At 35.3% G+C, this 19945-nt stretch overlaps 1 protein-coding gene across 1 annotated transcript in view; it reads left to right on the forward strand.

Annotated features, from left to right (window-relative positions):
• Window positions 1-2489: 2489 nt before the first annotated feature.
• Window positions 2490-19945, forward strand: part of APOB (apolipoprotein B) — a 37957-nt gene continuing 20501 nt past the window's right edge. The window contains 19 exon segments of the mRNA XM_037392435.1: window positions 2490-2627; window positions 4276-4314; window positions 6957-7072; window positions 7929-8074; window positions 9105-9258; window positions 9443-9598; window positions 10556-10680; window positions 10867-10952; window positions 11728-11947; window positions 12950-13177; window positions 13370-13487; window positions 13611-13757; window positions 14806-15017; window positions 15385-15622; window positions 16156-16332; window positions 16628-16819; window positions 17618-17785; window positions 18977-19188; window positions 19730-19912. Of these exon segments, the coding sequence (XP_037248332.1) occupies window positions 2570-2627; window positions 4276-4314; window positions 6957-7072; window positions 7929-8074; window positions 9105-9258; window positions 9443-9598; window positions 10556-10680; window positions 10867-10952; window positions 11728-11947; window positions 12950-13177; window positions 13370-13487; window positions 13611-13757; window positions 14806-15017; window positions 15385-15622; window positions 16156-16332; window positions 16628-16819; window positions 17618-17785; window positions 18977-19188; window positions 19730-19912 (2975 nt within the window). The 5' untranslated portion in view covers window positions 2490-2569.

Consider the following 19945-nt stretch of genomic DNA (forward strand, 5'->3'; position numbering starts at 1 on the left):
AAACATGGAACACAGCATTCACCTCAATTGGCTTGATCCAAGGACATCTGGAAAACTTCCATGCAGGTGTTTGGATTTTAGATCAGGACCAAATCTGTGCAGATTAGAGATATGCAGCATATACCAAAGATTGGACTTGCTTCCAGTGTAGAACATCAGGGAGTAAAGTTTGATGTTTCTGTCATCCTTTCTTTTTTCAAATCTGCACCAATACCCTCTGCCTGTCTTTGTCACACAGAGTGCAAAAGCTACAAAAATGTAAGACCTATGTTACAGTCATGGGGGTTCAGAATGGTTCCATCTCCAAAGTCTTCATTTCACTTCAAGAGATGCACTCAGAGGAGAGTAGGACTTAGCCAGAGTCATTGAGAAACAAAAAATTAAATGAGGTAATACGATTTAAAACAGATTCATGTGAAAGATAAATTGTGTTCTCAGCTCAAAGCCCACAGGTCACAAAAATAGTTGAAATGGGAACTTTATGTTGTCTAAATCTGTGTGAATATTGACTTCTTCCGATGAGCTGAAAGCATGGGGATTCCTTGATGATTGAATAGATAAAAGTAGTGTGTGGCATTTTGTGGCACCTGTTGTGAAAAAAAATGCTGTCCCTGACTAGGTAATACAGCAATATAAACCTGTCACAGTAGAGTTGTGCACCCATATTACCTGCATATTTATGGGCTGAGACATAATTTCTCTAATCCCTTTTATGTTTTTGCAACATCATGTTAATACAGTCAGCCTCAGCTTGAGCCAAAATAACCACCCAAAAGCAGTGAGGAGACACAGGCAAAATAGGGAAATAGCTAAGAAATCTCGGAATGCTGGGCACTCCAGAGCCCTATTTATCTGAAGTGCTAAAGTGGACAAAATAATAGATTTTAAGTAATGTCAAAACCTCTTGAAGTTTGAATGCAGAAATGCTATGGGCAGTTATGATATTTTTGTACATTCTCTTTGGTAGAATCATAGTACAGAGTAAAATCATTGTTACGTATCACAACAGATATTGAGGCAGCTGTGGACACAAAAGTAAACAAAAACCTAGACTGATTTTTAAAAGTAAAAATAAACATGTCCTCTTGGTAGTTTTATTGTATCTGTGGTTTGTATAAGCCAAGGACAGAAATCAAAATGCAAAAATCTAAGAAATTCTTCATGGTGCCTCTGATACTGATGAATCCATGAAATAAATTTCTTCAATAAAGCTTTCTGAAATCTCATGCTCTTATTAATGGCATTAGGCAAAAATTAATGTCATCAGACAAAATCCTAATTATAAAAGAGATGTCTTCTTTATTGGAAAGTATGCCCTACCACACATCAGTGCTTGCCATTTGGTTGAACTGACGTTAGGGGTTACATGATCATAGTGCAGCCTGGGAAACCTAACCTAGCTATTAAGTTCAAGAGAGAAAGGGTATGAAGAAATAAGAGACTTTAAAGATAGCTACTGTGATGCATGGTAACATGGTAACATTTCAAGGGAAAAGAGATTACTGCTTACCTAAGCCAAAATTTGATTTTTGATTCAACAAGCTAAGAGGATATATTTTGATTTGGCAATGTCAAAACATTTCCATTTGATCGCATATATTGAAATTAAATTTACTGAACAAAATATTCTTGATAATTTCCATAATCAATTGTTTTTTACTGCAGTTATGACAGATATCAGTAAAGAAAAAATTCAGACTGCAAGAATGTCTCATGACATAAACCCAGTCTTTTTTACCAATATATATATATTCATAAAAAGATTTTTTGTTTGTTTCTATTTTAAGCAGGTTTATCTTCTTCATAGGTTTATCTTCTTCATTCAGATAAGTTTTGTCATCTTATTTTAGTATTTTTGCTATTATTAGAAAACAAAAGAAACTGAATCCAGAACTGAAGAAACAAAAGAATTACACAGAGCTTACTTTCAACATGAACAAGACCTGATTTACCAGAATATTGCATGTAAGTGTAAAATAATTTTTAGAAAGGTATATGATGAATTTTAGTACAACAAAGGAAAAATCTTAAATGTTCATTCTCCTGCCTTTAAAGGGAAGAGGTCTAAATTGTACAATACTATCATTTTCTCAAGTACTCATACCCTTAAGCTCTCAACATCTATACTGGAAGTATGTTGCAGTGATCATTTCGTCCAGCTATAATTTATGCGTTGTAATCATTCCTATGTAGGTGTGGGAAATGTATTTCAATACGTCGTTGGAGTCTGCAGCTGAGGGATTTGGCTTTTAAAAAATCTGTTAAAGAAAAAAAACAATGAACTGGAAGAGTGACATCTCCAGTATATGCTCAAGTCTTCTGCCTTCAGGGACTCCCAGCAACCAAAGCAGAGTGTATCCTGGAGTGCAGTGAGGATCTGGGACTCTCACCTTTGGACCTTTGGCAATTTGCTCTGAGCTTTCTAAACCGTTTGCCTCAGCTGCTTGCTACAGACTATATAAATGGAGGTCCAAGTCAGAAGGCTCATTCTCCCTGTGAGGCAGTAGGGAAGAGGTGAAGAGGGAAGGGACGGAAAAAGAAAGAGCAGCAAGAGGGTTCGGGGCTCACCATGGGCCCTGTGCAGCTCTTGCTGCTCTTGCTGCTGCTCAGCAATGGTGTTCTCACACGTAAGTATTGCCTTTTATGTTAGTGCTTTTTGCTGCTTTATTTATAAACCCATTAAAACAACAATAATGCAAAAATCAGCAGGACAATGGCTTAGAGAATTAGAGAAGGTACATGTAGCAAATATACCATCTCTTCCCTGCGTATGACTGGACAATCATGAGAAGATCCCAAGTCACAAATGTCACTTGATGTCTTTTGATCAGATGTAATGTATTTTGCAACTTGTAAGGAATTCACATACTTTATTTTGGCCTAATTGTTTTTCTGTAGTGCAGTCCTTTTAAACCCCCATGGAGATAGTGGAGCCTGGAGATACCATACAGACTTATCCTAGCTGTTGCTATTTTGTGGCCCGTGTGAAGGTGGAGAGCAATAAAGCAAAATGTATTTGGCTGGCAATGCTGATGTTTGAAATACAGTTTGCTGTTAAAGGGACAGAGTCATCGGCAGTAGTAGTAAAAGAAGTAGGCCAGCAAAGGTTTTTTTTCCTAAGATCAGAAAAGATGGCCTAGATCAATATGGTGCTGTGGATTGCGAGCTATCCTTGCTTCCCAAGAAGGGGCTTTTTAGAATATGATGCTGTAGTGTTACTAAAGACTTCAGGAACCCTAAGGAGGAAGGTTAGCCTGGGGCCAGTTGTGCAGGTCTGGTTTTATATGCAGATCAAATTAATCATAAATACACCTTTATTGAACTAATATTCTGTTGTTGACTGCTGTTATACAATTTTAAAGGATGGACTTGTATCTAATGGTTATTAATAATGTTGTTATTCTTACTATTGTAACAGCAATAGTAGTATTAGTGTTGCTATTGCTGCTACTGAAACTAATGCTACATCATTTCTGTAGAGTGGTCAGCCTTCGAATTCCCAGAACAAAAACTTGGAAAATATGCAGAGAATATTGTGAAAAGTGCTGGAATTCATGTGTGATATCTGAAAGAATGTCATAGAATAAAATGAATGCAGCAAATTTAGTAGATTTTGTTTTATTTTAAATAGTTACGTGGGACATACCTAAGGCAGATTGGAGCAAATGTTTTTTCTTGACTTGAATAGGCTTCCAGTCAGTGTTCCTTTCCTCCAAAGAATGAACTCTCAACACTCAGAAAAGATTTAATAGCAGAAAAATGTAGTACTAATCATCAAAGTTGTCCTTTTATAAATGTACAAAAAGCAAAATATAGCCATTCATCCATTATGCAGTATATTTTTGTGCACTCAAATAGACTAAAAATTTTAAAGTAAACTGTATTATATGGTACATTTCATCTGTCTACCTCTACATTTTGTGCCCACCATTTATAAACTATTTCACATAACATAGGGCTTTTAAAAAACTTGTTAACATAGAAGCTGATCCTTCTCAGCTTAAATCAAAATAATTCAATTCAGTGACTTAAAGATTTTATTCTGAGGTCTTAGTTCACAATCCCAAGGCAGATACTACAGCTCCCTTTAGATTTGACTCTGTACTGTCAATGTTAAGAGTAGCTTTGTTACTTACATCAGTATGCCAAACTACATCAAGAGTTGGTATGAATTGAAAAGATCTTACAAAGAAAATGTAGTATTTCCATTTATATTTCTATAGCCTTTGTTTTATAGCTTTTCCAGCTTTTGATTCTTGGTTTTATTCTTTACAGAAGAAGAAACACCTGAAAGTGGAAATCCAGGATGTTCAAGTAAATGACTTCTTGCATCTGCTTTTGTTGTCTTATGTTCCTATATTAACTGAATGCATATCTCAAAGCCTGACTTTTCCTATTCTATAAATCTCTTCCTCTGAAATAACTGAAACAAAAGTGATGGCGATGTTTTGATATCTTTATTGCCATTTATTTTAGGTATTTAATTATCTATAAGGCTTAGCTCAAAGAATTTTAAAAGTTTCCTAAGATCAAGTTTCTAAACTTTTAAAAAGCTCTCATTAAGAAACTACTTTCCATTGTTTTGTTGATTTCTTTATCGTCAGGTGCGAATTCCTTCATCTAGAAATCCCTGTTTAGATATGAAGCTTTAGCAGTGAGGTTATGTACATTACACTTTACGTGAGCTGAATCTCACTTGTCATTTACCCTTCACAGTAGCTGCTAAACCCACAGAACTGCACTTGAATATCTAACTGAATACCTGTAGAATAAATCATCAACTCTGTCAGCAAGGACAGCAATTTCTTAAAACAAGACAAGACTCAGGAAATGCTGACTTTATGCACTATCTTTATAATGAACTCTGACTGGCCTTGGCTGCTTGGTTAGATACATAATGTTCCACCATAGGGTCAAAGTACTGAATGGGTTGTTTTGTTCTGTGTCTTTAGGATTTTTTTCCCTTGTTGGATGCTTTAGCACCATCTCCAGGCAACTGGGTTTATTTCAACTGCCTGAACCAACTCAAAGACTTCTGGGCTTCATTGCCAATTTCTTGTGTATTTTTGATACAATAAATTATTTGGTATTTGCATTTCCAATCTTATCATTTCGCTATTCCTTTTCCATTTATTTCTGTTTAAAAGCAGGAAATGAAGCAATAATTAACCTTTTGCTTTAGCGTATCAGATACTAGTGTTGCGAAAACTTCTGAGAATTTACAGTTAAGCAATGTTATGATCCAGGACAGCCAAAACTGACAGGCAAGGCACAGTGTTGAATTCTTTATAGGAGTAATATTTAAAGGTTAATTAGATAATTTAATTCAGTTTTCAAATGTTTGTAAGATGCTGATTACTGCATGGTAGCTAGTATTAATTATATTGATTCTGTTTAGCAATTACATGAAATTAATCTCAGTTAAAACACTATTAAAGTTTGTAACACTTGTAAAAGTGATAATCCAAGCAGGAAATACAAGATTTATAGTACTGTTCTGTTCTCCTCTCTAAGTATGTAATTCTGTGACATAATGGGCAAGATAGCATTGCCATTGGCCTCTGACATGACAAATATTTTATAAAAGAGAAAGAGCAAGCTACATTCATGGCAGGTTAAGCCAGGCATAATATCACAAACTTGGCTGTGGGCATATGGGTTTATACCAAGAGGACTTTACCCTTTTTCTTCTATAAAAGTAGATGAGGACTCCAATATGTTCAGACAGTCACCAATAACCACAGAGGAGCAATTTAGCAAATGGCTTTTCACTCAGCATCACAACAGCATCACAGAGTGAGTTGCTCAGTCTAAACAGAGGGAAAAGTAACTTTTTGTTCAGATAGAATATGCCTAAACTGCTCTAACACAATCCCTTAAAGTGCCTAATCATCACATGTTTAGTTCAAAATTATATCTGCAATTATAATTGGAGTGAATTGGAATCGAGGACATCATTTGGCATATATTATGCATTCCAGACACCAAAAGAAGATCTTATATCCCTGTGTTTGACACAGAGACAAAATATTTTTTTCTTTATGTTTCTGTTACCACATTCATTCCTGCTTGTAGGGTTTAAAATTACAGATTAATTGCCTCTGAAAGCAACAGGGACAGATTAAACACAGGTGAGATTCATCCCTTTGAGGATGTTTTGGGGGCTTCCTTTGATAAAAAGAGAAACACCTCTGCAAATACTTCCTCCTCCCTTATTCTTGCTCATAACTGAGTGCTTTTGCCTTGTTCTGGGTGCTCTTCATTTAACTAAAGTTTATCCCCATTAAAAAGAGTCTACTCCAGTAAAATCTGCTGATCTACTAAGTGAGTTAGAGCAGATTGTGCTTCAGGAGAATCTGGGGTAGAAAAGTGCTCTGTAGATTCAGGTGAAATGATATTGAGAAATGCTGTTAGTTTTGCTGTTCTGTGTTTTTTTGTGCTTATTTGCTTTCAGTCTTAAGTCATGTGACTTAGATCGAACAGCTCCTTGCATTTGAATTATGATGGAAGAATCTGAGCTGAAACAAATAATTTTATTACCAATTTCAAAGCTACCATTTGATTGGTTTAATTTAGAAGAAATAAGGTCATTTTAAAAATAGTTCCACATCTTATGTTTTCTGCCATTTTTGTCGTTTACTTTAATGGGACATGATTTGAAGGCCGGATGGGTTTATATTGTCACATCTCATCAAATGCCAGTGGACCTCAAAACTTATGCTTCCCCCACAAGTTTTGTCTTATGCTTCAGAAAGTGTCCAGCTGACGTGAAGACATTAGTTCTTTATCTTAAAGCTATTCTGTTGAAGGAAATAGTGGGAGGGTCCTCATGCTTCCTTTGTATGTGGCATTCATGTCAGTTACACAACACTAAGCATGTGTTGTAAGGCTCTACATATGGATATCTTACCCAAGTCACAAAAGCACTTTTCTTTTTTTTTTCCTCCCAACTGCAGAAGATGCAACCAGATTTAAACACCTCAGAAAGTATGTTTACTTATATGAAGCAGAAACATCGAATGGAATCACAGGAACAGCAGATTCACGAAGTGGTTCAAAGATCACTTGCAAGGTAGGAAAAGAGGAGTAAATACAACTGATTGGGACTGTGTACCGAATAACGTGGGAGCTGACAGCTGAGAAGCATCCTTCACTGTTTTTCCAAACATATCACTCTTCTGAAAGGCACCTGTCAAGCCTCCTGAAAACTAAGCCCTCCCTGTCCCAGACAGAAAGCACTGAGGATGGTAGAAGTCCTTCATATCACGGTGCCAGTGCATTTCAATCCTAATCTGTCTGTACTTTAACGTGAAAGAGGGTGGAGACATGGTAGTTCAGTTTTCCTTAGCTCCCAAGCTGAGTCTACCAATGTTCATGAAACAATTCTAGAAGTTGAACTAAAATAGCTAATTGATGCCATGAAGACCACTTGATAGCCTGTGCATGGTAACAGTCAAGACAGGATCAGGGCTGTAGAAGTAAAAGGTCCTGTAGCCTATTACACTACCCAATATCCTTCTGTCTTACCCAAAATTTTCCCGTCATGGGGGGGGGGTGGAGGTGGTTCTGAAATGGAGTAACTGGGGAAAATATTTTTTTATTTAGCACACACTGTTCTGACAGAGTCTGAACATTGATCAGTGTAATGACTCAAGTTATCATACAGTTATTCTAGTATTATAAATTTTCAGAACCTAAGTTGCTTGTTTACCATGTATATAGTATAACCATGCAAATATCTGCTTTCATATCTTCTCCCTCAAGTTACCTTAAGCTATTTAGAGTACTTTAGAATCTCCCAACAGCTGTTAGAAGGGTGATTCTGACACTTTACAAAACCCAAGGAATACATTTTCAAAACTGTAACTGGATGATCCTGGAAAGATGATAATGAAAAAAGAATAAACACGTCATATTTGTGTTTTCAGGTCGAACTGGAGGTACCACAGCTGTGCCGCTTCATCCTGAGGACAATGCATTGCTCCCTGAGAGAGACATTTGGTGTTGACACTGAGGGAAGGGCCGTGCTGAAAAAGTCAAAGAACTCTGAGGACTTTGCAAATGCCATGTCCAAGTAAGCAATATCAATTATCACCAATACTTGTAGCTTAGCATGGAATGGGCTGCAATGTTGCAGTCCACCCTGACTATATTTTCCAGGCATAGAACACATATCATGATAACATGGTAGATTTATAAGCTATTCCCACAGCAAAACTCTCCCTGATACAATTTAGGGCTAACTTGGCACAGTTCTCAATTGCAAGTAGAGAAGGGGTTTTTCCATCCAGAATTTTCACCTGCAATGTTTTTGTCCTTTATATAATCTACATCAGGAAACTGTTGGGTAGTCCCCTAAAGGAGTATTGCAAGTTCCTTCTTGTAAGCAAATTCTCAAATGGCTGTGTGTAGCCATTTTAAGATCATTTCCCTTTGCTGACATGGTACAAAGACTGTGCAATAGAAAGGCATTTTAGACTGAAGTCCAGTTTTCCCGTCCCAATCTTTAATGACCTATGCAACTTATCTTTTCCATGCTTATCTGCTTTCGCAACTTATTGCTACTACTCCCTCCATCCAACTAGTCTCTAGTGCTTGTCAGTGCATATTTTACTCAAGCACCTTCATGCTTGTTTCAGTGCCTCAGTATTCACTCCATCTTGTTTCACAAGCCATAGATCTCAAAACAACTTGAGACAGTGTTAAAACATGTTTTTCAGAAAACTATCAAGGCTTTATTTAAAGACTGCAACTAAGTAGAGAATCCTTCCCATCATTTTGTAGCCCACTGCAGTAGTTAATAATTACCTCATTCTGAAAACTTACTAATCTCCTCTGAATTTGTGCACTTCCAACTTCCAGTCTTTGCTCTTGATATTTGCTTGTCCTTAGATGATGTAGTAGCTGATATCAGAATGTCCTTGGTTAGAATTTTCCTGCTTTAATAGTAAAACCCTTTAATAGTGACAAGAGTGTATAGTAAATAATGACAGAGCAAGATAAACGTGATGGTTTAACTATAGCCCAGCAATTTATTGATAGCATGTTCTTTGCTGGGTGGCTTTAACATGGTTTCATACTAATGCTGAGGGTTTTTTGGGCAGGCATGAACTAAAATTCAGCATTCAGGATGGAACAAAAGTCAAACTGTATCCAGAGAAGGATGAACCTCTGAATGTGCTGAATCTCAAGAGAGGAATCATCTCAGCTCTACTTGTGCCAACAGAAACAGTAGAAAACATAAAAACTATTTCAATGGTAGGTGTTTTGAAACCATTCACTTTATTTCCTTAACAAATGGAAGAAACCTCACCTAGCAGAGTTACTCCTGAGCATCATTTTCAAAAGACCTGGAAACTCAGTTGAGAAAGGGTGCCTTTCAGCTAGATCAGAAAATTTCTGACCGTATGAATAAAGACACTGATTTCTTTTTTCTTTCTAGGATACTGTATATGGAAAGTGTGACAGTGAAGTTGAATTCAAATCTAGAAAAGGAAATGTTGCAGAAGATATTTCAATTAACAGGGACCTGAAAGCCTGTGACAACTTTAGTCCCATCAGAGATTATGTCAGCCCTATTGCCATTGTAAAGGGACTAGTAAGTATACCATTAAAAAATACATAAAATATTCTTCGCTACATCACTTAAAATGAGAAACAGCCACTGCAACAACTAAATTCTGTATTTATCTTCTTAAAGCTTAAATAGGTTATCTACACCCTTGCATTATATCAGGCTGTAGTTTTGTTGGCAATCAGAGAAAAACAGATGCAGAGGAAGAGTTTAATTACCTACTTTCATGTTCTTCTCCTTATTTTTTTAAAGGAGAGCTTTTCATGGGTGGAGTTAGTACTGTTCACTACATAATAACCTATCAGATTCTATCCAAATTTTCAGTTTTATGAGTCACAAGTTTCAGCATTTAAATTTCATGTGAAACATGGCGTCTACCATAACACTGATGTGTATATGATACGATGGTTTGGCATGCTGTTCAGGCTACCTGTTAATCCACAACGATCAAATGCAGTTGCTTGCATGAATGTTGGCAGATTTCTTCCTGTTATCATGGTACCTGTCCTTTTGAGTATTTTGCTTCAATAAAAATGTTAGGATTTCATATCATGCTAAAAACACATTTTCCGATTTCTGCCACTTCTACAGCCTGTAGAAATCTTTAAAATTTGTATAGTAAGAGTGAAATAAAAGGAGCATTACAAGGGGCCTGATCTACTGTAAAAATTACAAACCAGTTCTATGAAGGAGTCTTTTGTTGTAGGCAGCAGGGGATCAGTCATGAAGTAACTACTAAACCAAACACCTCAATAAGGCCTAAGGGAAAATTTCAGGGGGATTTTTGCCTGTGAAGAGACTCAAGTAGTCTCTTCAAGTCAAGATTGATACCTGCACAATTTTTTCTTTATGTGAGAATGATTCCATTATACACCTTTGTTTCAAATATTCTGTAACGGTTAATATCACAGTAAAACTGCAGCAGCCTTTAAAACTGTTTCCTTTACTAGTCAGTAAAACAACTGCCAAACTGTTTTACAGAACATCCCGTTATCTACCCTTCTAAGGAGCACTCAGTTCTGTCATTACAATATTGATGCAAAGAAAAGGCATATAAGAGATGCTGTCTGCAGTGAAAAGCACCTGTTTCTGCCTTCCTCATACAAGTACGTTGCTCACTATTTATCATTAATCTTTATTTATAAATATTCATTTCAAATTGTGATGTATCACATTCTGCCCTGACTTCATCCCCAAATATGCATTTTGTTTTCAAGAAGGCAGGAAGCATGGCAACACTGCTCAAAGGTACCTGGATCAACTAAAGCATTGCATTTTTCTTTCTTTGCTAGAAATCGCTATGGTGTGATGACAGAGGTCAACCAGACACTGAAGCTTGAAGATACCCCAAAGATCAATAACAAAAATTTTGATGGAGGTATAGTTACAGTTCTCAATAAAACAAATACATGGACAAAATATAAATACAGGTTAAATACAGGGACAATTGTTTTTAAACATTGGATTAATTAAAAGATTAATAATGCTGCCGAAGGGACCAAAACAATTCATAATTTTAAATGAAGTTTGATCAATTTAGTCTGGAATAAGGTTGGGATATAAAATAGGCAAACCTAAAAAATGTTAAAACACTGTAATCTTTAATCTTTGTGTTTTCATTTTAATTTTGAAACTATTCTTTATAATTAAAATTTTATAATTTGCTTGGAAAGTAGTTTTATTGGAAATTAGTTTATTGAACCTTTTTAGCTAACCGTAATTTCTTATGCAACTTTTGGCTTCATATGCCAAATACAAACAGTCCATGATTACTATATATTTGGTTTTGAAACACACTTTTTTTGACAGGCAGTTGTCATTCCTAGTCATAACATGTTTCTCCTAAGATTTACTCATTATAAGTTGGAAAAGGAAACTATGCTAAAATAAAAGGTGTTAAGGAATCATCTTCATCATTTTTTTTTTAAATTATGCAAATATGTATTATTCAACTTTTGGGAGTATTACACTTAATTTCTACTACATTATTTTTAGAAACTGTTCAGCTGTTAAACTTCATATAAATTATCTACATATTTTATCATACAAAATAATCTACAGAGTTTGTATTTATACCAAATGTATGACAGAAGATAAAAAAGAACATAGCTCCTTGATAAAGACATAAACAATGCAATTGTTTTAATTGCTAGATGAATTGGAGGAGAAGGGACTTGCACTGGAAAGTACAGATGCCAAATTTCCCAGGCAGGGGGATGTTGTTCTGAAAATCCTTCAAGAACTGCAGAAACTTACAGCCTCCCAGCAGAACCAGCAGAGAGCAAGACTCTTTTACAAATTTGTTTCTGGGCTTAGAAGTTTACATAACTCCACTCTTGGCTCTCTTGTACCCAAGATGATGGAAACTTCAAGGTATGTTACAACAGTTCATTGTGCAAATACACGTCATGTCAATGTCACAAGAAGTCCATTCTAAAGCTGATGATTTGCTGCAAGTGGTTTTAACTTAGAGGTTAATTAGATGTAAAGAGTGTCTTTCAGAAAGAGGAGTATTGTCAGAATTATCTAGAGATAATTCTCTAGGAAGAGTAAAACCTGTGGATTTCACATTTTGCCATCAGAAAAGCTCAGTTGTTAATTGGAACTTGAATATTAAATATATGAGAACAGTATAACAATTCAAATAGATCTGAAAGTTCTAGTCTTCTATGAAGAACTAATACTGTTTTGATCATTCCCTAACAAATCTTCCAAACTTATTGGAGAAACTGAGCTTAAGTGGGAGTATTATACAGCCGGTACAGACTTTTTCTCCTCACCACCATCCCAAGTGTGTATGTCAGACACCATCCTGTGGATATGTTGTTATAGCCAAATATCTTTCATGCAGTTCTGCTCAAGGACAATGATTAATTCTAAACTCCCAAGTCTGACTTACAGTAAAGAACATGGTTTTGAAAGTGAAATTTTTGGAGACACGTAAGGGCATGATTCTTTGGTCTGACCCTCCCCTCCACTCTGAACCCTTATTCTTCTGTCCTAGCTGGTCTTGAGTCAATGTACACATACTTTATGTTGAGGGACTAGAGCCTCCATCTGCTTCAATGTATTGTATTAGAATACTTAAAATTGTGGGAAAGTCTGTTGTTGAGAAAAAAAGATATGTCTGTGTAATGATAGTATCGTTAATACTTTCTTGTTCATAGCTAAACATGTTGTTAGTATAATTTGTAAAACGAAGAAGCTTCTTTTTCATAAACAATTGTGTGATTTGCTTCCAGTCACACATAAATGTATGTAATTTATATTAAAACACCTTAACAAACCTATCAAATGTTTATTTCAATTGTGCAACATGCAGTGATAACTGCAAACAGGGATTTAGTTAATCAAAGTCATCTTTTTTCCTTTCAGTTCCATCACAGTTCAGGCCCTGGCTCAGTGTGGGACTCCAGAGTGCTATGGTGCAGTCCTTCAAATACTGAGAACTGGAAACGTGAATCCGCTTGTGGTAGACCTGGTCACGTATACCCTGGGACTATTGCCTTCTCCAACTTCAGAAATAATACAGGAAATTCTTAACATGGCCCAGTATCAACCAAGTAGAGCTTCTTTTTATGGCTTGAGTAATTCTGTTACTAAGTAAGTAATGACAGCATGTAATTGTACAAAATTACCTTCAGAAAACATTACAACGCTTAGAGTAAACCATAAGAGCAGTCAGTTTTTGAGGATTTTTTGTTATTCTCATGAATTCGCTCTTTGGGAATAAAACATAAATAGACATTTCTCATTTTCTCCTTTTGTTTCTAATGTGTTTCTCTATTTCTTTAGGTTCTACAATGAGAAGAGGACTGTGACAGAGGAAATAACAGATGTTGCAGACTTCATGGTATCACTACTTGGTACTGATTGTTCTGGGGAAGATGAACTCACATACCTCACACTTCGGGTATTTTTATTTCCTTCTTTCCTTATGCAGGCTATTATTTTAAATCATAGTACACGTATTACTCAACTTCTTTTGGTGGAGAAAAAATTGTTTATCCTTTTTCTGTGTTTTCATCACTGACAGGCTATTGGAAACATGGGTGCAGTAATGGAGAAAGCTAAACCCAACCTGAAATCTTTTCTGAAGACATGTATAAGAAATGAAGCTGCATCACTTTCAGTTCAGAAAGCAGCCATCCAGGCATTCAGGAAAATGACTATTACCGAAGAGGTAAATTGGATCACAAGAATTAGCTTAAACTGTCCTCAGTTCACCTTGACTGTTCACAGAAGTTATTGAATATGCACAAGCGTTGCCATTATTTCATAGCTTTGCTATCTTCCTTTTAGCTGTCTCCAGCTTTTGTAGAACTCTCTTAGTTTCCACACACATATCTGAGAAGTTCTGCAGGCTTCTGACTTGGTGGGTGTTGCTCCTTTGAGATGCAGTTGTTTGTATAGGTAGTCTCTGTTTCAATAGGAAGTTTAGATCTGTTCCTATTAGAGTGTCTTAAATGGAGTTTTACTTACTTAAAGGCAGTTTTAATGAACTAAGTACTCCAGATGTAAATGGATTTAACAAAGAAAAAATCATGTCTCTATTTTATATCTGCATTTTGATGTCATTGTTATTAATAGTACTGGTTAGATTTATTAGTGACATTAAAGCACCTTCTACAGAATTGGTGTCATTAGCACTTCAGCTTAATATAGAGAAATTTTTTCAATATCAACAAGTTTCTGCTCTAAACACATGATTGTTTCCAGAGAAGACTTACTGAGTTTGGGAGTCTGGAAACACCTGGTGTTCACATCCTCAGATTCAGTTTAATTTAAAGCATTTAATTTATTTTTATTATTATTTATTTTCAAACTAAGTTTTTAATTTTTCTTCAGCAAAAGATTTTGATTGCCGCTTTTTCCTAAATTGAATGACTTTTTTTCCAAAAATTGACAATTTGCTGCAGACCAGAACATTTCTGATTCCCAACAACCAAGTTCAGTGTTCTGAACAAAAAAGTAACCTGCAAGATATAGGATAAGAAAATCAGTTTTAATAAAAACAAAATTTATATGACATTTTCTATCAAAAGAAATTTTATCAAAACAGTTTCAATGAAGTATTTTTGGTCATCTCTAGAAATAAAGTATAGAAACAGTTAGGCAATCCAGAAAAAATTATATCCTGGAAATTATTTCACCTTATATATTCCCAAAAGAGTTTAGCAGTATCATCTACTAGTCAGCCCACCAGTGCAAACCTTTCTCTATTTATTTAGGACCGTTCAGCACTTCTGAAAGCATTCCAAGAAGGGGATGCACCTACAGACAAACGTCTAGCAGCCTATCTTATACTGATGAAAAACCCTTCCCCAAGTGATCTCACAAAGATTTTGAGAGTGCTCACAAAGGAGAAGAACGAGCAAGTGAAAAGCTTTATTGCCTCACACATTGCCAACATCCTAGACTCTGAAGAAGTAGGCATTGAAGAGTAAGTAAAACTTGATTGTATACTGGTCTCCTAGGAAGAACAAAGTTCTGACCGTAATTGCAGTACTAGTTATTTAACAGTGCATATTCTGATTGTTTATTTGTTTGCTTTCTTTGTTTGAACAAGCACATCAGCTGAGTAAATCTATGGCTTTGTCAGAGCAGTGCCAGCTTACAGTCTTTCACTTAAGTCTTTATTTTACTGTTAACACATGCAGAAAGCTAGCCGTTTACAATCCCCTCAGTTGTATGAATGTCTGCAAGTGTCACAAGAAATCCCTCAACTCAGACTAAATGAGGTTTTGGAATTTATACTATTTATACTGTTCAAATATATATTATATTTGTATTGCTATCCTCTTTCCTAGTCTAAAAAGCCAAGTTGAAGAAGCTCTGAAAGGAAACCAGATTCCAACAGCCAAAGATTTCAGAAAATTCTCACAAAACTATCAGATTTCCAAAAGAGTTTCTGTACCTGGAGTTGATCCCATCTCTGCAAAAGTAGAGGGGAATGTGGTATTTGATCCAAACAGCTACCTTCCTAAAGAGACTATGCTAAAAACCACCCTGAATGTGTATGGATTTGGCCCAACTGATATCTTTGAGGTACAATTCTCCAAAACTTCTGCGAGTATTCCACTGCTTGCTTTCTCGCTCCTGTTTTCTTGTAACAACATTCTCTGAATAATGTATTGTTTTTACAAGGTTTGGGAGAAATCTAAAGATGACTATGCTTACAAGGGGACTTTTATTTAATCTCAGTGGGCTTTAGAGCAAGCCATCCGTTTTATGATGTCACTTGCACTGACTGGATGGAGGACCCTGTTGGAGTTATTAAAGGCCTCAGCTAGGGTAAAATGAACCCATCTGTAACAAATTGACTTCATGCTAATGAATCATTACTGGCACACTGAAGTACTCATAGTAGGTTTTAAGTGAGACACAGCCTATGTTTAAGTTTTTTGTTGGGCCTCACCACAATTAGGTGTAAGACCTGGTATTCTACCTTCCCTTAAAAATCATAGACTTGTAGGATACACTTTAAATGAATTGTTTGTTCCCCAGAAAGTCTGTTTGTTGCAAAGCTCCAAAGAAGTAGGTAAAGTGTCTCAGTTATTGCATTGTCCTGTCTTTTTCAGCTTGGCTTGGACGGAAAGGGGTTTGAACCAACACTGGAACATTTGTTTGGAGAGAAGGGATTTTTCCCAGACACTGCAAGCAAGGCCTTGTACTGGGTTGATGGCAAAGTGCCAGAGCAGGTTTCCAAGGTGCTTTTTGACTATTTTGGTTACTCCCAGGATGGCAAGCAAGATCAGGTACAGCTTGAAAACATCCTCTGCACAACATGGCATTCCTATCTTTACACAATAATTACAGCATTTCCCTCTTTATTGGTTACGAGCCTTCTCCTTATCAGCTAAACTAGAAATCCTTAATGCTAGTTAACAATGTTTTTTTCTTAACTGTATGCGGGAGGGGCCTTTGTCTGGAAACAAATCTCTAAGAAGTGCATGTGCAGATTAGCCGACATGCATTAAGTAACTGTTCTAGATACATGGTCTTACAGGTTTCTCATAAATATGTTTTACTACTTTATGATTGAATTTTCAGGATGTCATGAAAGGAATAATGCTTAACCTTGAAAAATTGATAAAACAATTGGGCAACAAGGAAGCTCCTGAAGGAAGAGCATATCTGAGAATCCTGGGAGAGGAACTTGGATACCTGAAACTCAATGATTTCAAATTGCTGGGGAGCATGGTTTTAAAGAGTGTTAAAACTCTTCAGACTATTCCTGAAATGGTATGTTTCTGAGGCACCAATGTATTTTAGTAATTTGGGGTTTTTTCTACAAGATTTTTTTAAGATTTAGGTTGTCTTTATCTATTATGTAAAGAACAGGTATTTGATATCAGCATGAAAATAAAATTAGCTAAAATAAAATATCCAGGTTTAGTCTGAAGGACTGAGAAGCCCATGATGAAGCCACTTCAGTAACCAAGTCCTCCTGGAAGACGGTGAGAGGAATGAAAAAGCAAAGGTTCAGATCTTATTGTACGAATGAGCTATCTACTGGACAATACCCAAAATCTCAGTGTTGGCCATTATACTACTTCATTATATATACTATATAATGTTGGCATTTATACTACTGCATTTCTATTTATGAAAATATATAATAATATTAAGCAATAGTTCATCATGTTAAAAAGGAAAGAAGATATAGTACAGGTTAAGAATATTTGGTAAAACCCTTCTTTTGTCACAGTAAAAAAACGCTTTGCCATAGACTTTGAGGAAGTTACATGTTACATGTTGTCTAAACCAACTCACCTTTGTATGTGTCAGTCAAGGTAGATGATCTATGAGTATCAAGGCAGGTGATAAAATCTAATATTTGTTTAAAACTGAGATTTTGATAAACAGAGTTTAGTACATATTTTGAAGCAAGGAATCTGTAGAAATTAAATTCTGTACTCTATATTAATTAATTTTTGGATTATACAGCTACAGTCATCCCATGATCAACTTTAAAAGTACAAAATGTACATATTCCAAAGTGTAGATTTATTAGTGTTCATTTCCTTGTTTGATTCACAGATTGCACAAGCCATCTCAAAAGGTGTTGACAGGGATTTATTTGTCCACTACATGTTCATGGACAATGAGTTTGAGCTCCCAACTGGAGCAGGTTTGCAACTGAAGTTTGCCTTGTCTGGAATAGCAACACCCGGGGCTAAAGTAGCTGTGAAGCTTCATCAAAAAAGTGTAAGTCTCAACAGCTGTCTATATTTTGTTTCCTCCTAATAATCTACAATCTCATTTAGGGATAAAACCATAACACCAGAAAAATTTTAAATACTACAATATTCTCTTGAAATGAAAATAGCAACTTGCTTGTTAGAGGTCTCCAGTTAATTTGTGGATGACATTTACATTAAAGTAAGAGGTAATACACATAATAAATTAAGTTTGAGACATAATAAAAATTATGAATTAAAAGTATTTTAATCAGTCTTTCATAAATAGTCCTTTTAACCTCTGTTTATTTCTCTCTCCTTGCTCTTCAAATTATAATAGTACAAAAGCTCAAAAAAATTGTGAATTTTCTATTCAAATAATTAATAAAAGATTCTGATGTGACCAATTCAAAGTAAAAATTTTGATTTTCAGTTAAAAGAAATATTGAAAATTTAGTTAAATAAAACATTTTTTGATCTGAATGGAAATATTTTAAAATTATAACAATTAAATATCATGTGAAACAAAATTATCTGGTTAAAATAAAAAAAAATCCATTCTTTTATACAGTTTTAATATCTATTTCGCTCTAATTTAGTCAATATAAGGAAATTACATAAATTTCCAATAGTTTCAGTTCACCTAAAGATTGAATTTTCTACCATATGCATGATTTAAATAAAAATAAAAAATATGTCCCCAAATTTAATACTGGTTGCCTTTTAGTTACCTTTGGAATCTTTTCCAAAATTTTGCATTCTGTCCCTTCTTTCTGTAGAGGCCAAACCAAAAGCTTGAAAATAAGCTGTTTTCTGTTTAGAGAAATTCAAATCTTGGCTCTGTTTCTTCTTTGTCAAGTAGTTTGCTCTTTTTTTTTGAAAATTTTTTTTTTTTTTTTACAATGGAAATCTGGATCTTGTTGTCAGTTTTAAAAATACATGCAAGTAGCTCCATGTACAAAATCTTTCCAAAGCATGAGTATTTTTAGATTAAAGTAGATAAGGTTCCTTGGCATTATCATATTGCTGTATTTGTTAAATTACATTTACCACTTATGTGGTCCCTATGTTTATGTGACTTGGAAATCAAATTCTTTTAATAACAAAATCAATTATTTAAAACCTACCTCTAGATTATCAAGAATATTACATTTGTTTTATAAAACCAGTAAGAAGTGTACTGAGCAAATAAATACATAATTTTGTTTTTATTAAATAGATGCAAGCAGAACTCATTGCTAAACCTTCAGTGGCAATTGAGTTTGTAACACACCTGGGAATAAACATGCCTGAATTTGCTAGGAGTGGTGTGGAGATGAATTCTAATATATTCCATGAGTCTGGAATTGAAGCACATGTTAGTATGAAAGCTGGACAGTTGAAATTTAGCATTCCTGCTCCAAAGACTCCAACAAAGCTCCTCAGTATCAGGTAATGAGAACAGAATGAGAATTTTCAAGGCTCTGTTCTTCCTTTTTCTTCTTGTTTTTTATTATGACAGAATTAAGAGGCTAGGGCAGGTATGGAGAAATTTTCAGTTCAGAAAAATCCTAGACATTGTACAACTGGGATAACTTCTTTTGTAAGATAAACAAATAGCTAAGTGGTGACTGGGAGTCATGGCTTACAGATTCTTTATTTTGTCACTGTTTTCTGAAATTTTCAACAAGACTATCATTTCTACTACTTTGGTTTCTTTCATGTTAAATTATTATAATAGCAATGCCTATTTCTAGACTGAATTTAAATGAACTACTTAGATTAATTTCAGACAAGGTAAATGGCTCAACACGGAATTATAATTATCAATAATAATCCTTATAATAATAAACCATTTGATCATTTAGCCACCAAATGATATTTCATTAAGCCCCTACCTTAACAAGTGATTTTTATTCAGGAAATAACCTTGTTAATAGGACAATGTCTGAACACCTGTCCTGGGAATAAATGGCTCACTTATCTGTTCCAGCAATACGCTACATTTGGTGTCTCCAGCCAAAACTGAAGAGTTTCCACCTCTTATTGAAAACCAAGAAACCTGGACTTCTTGCAAGCCTTTCATTGCTGGTCTAAATTTCTGCACCAAATTATTGTACACCAATGCCAGTGCCATAGAGGCAGCTCCATATTATCCCTTGACTGGAGAATCCAAGTAAGTTATATCAGCTTTAACAATGTTTATTTT

The sequence above is a fragment of the Falco rusticolus genome, chromosome 6, assembly GCF_015220075.1.
Source record: "Falco rusticolus isolate bFalRus1 chromosome 6, bFalRus1.pri, whole genome shotgun sequence".
NCBI lineage: Eukaryota > Metazoa > Chordata > Aves > Falconiformes > Falconidae > Falco > Falco rusticolus.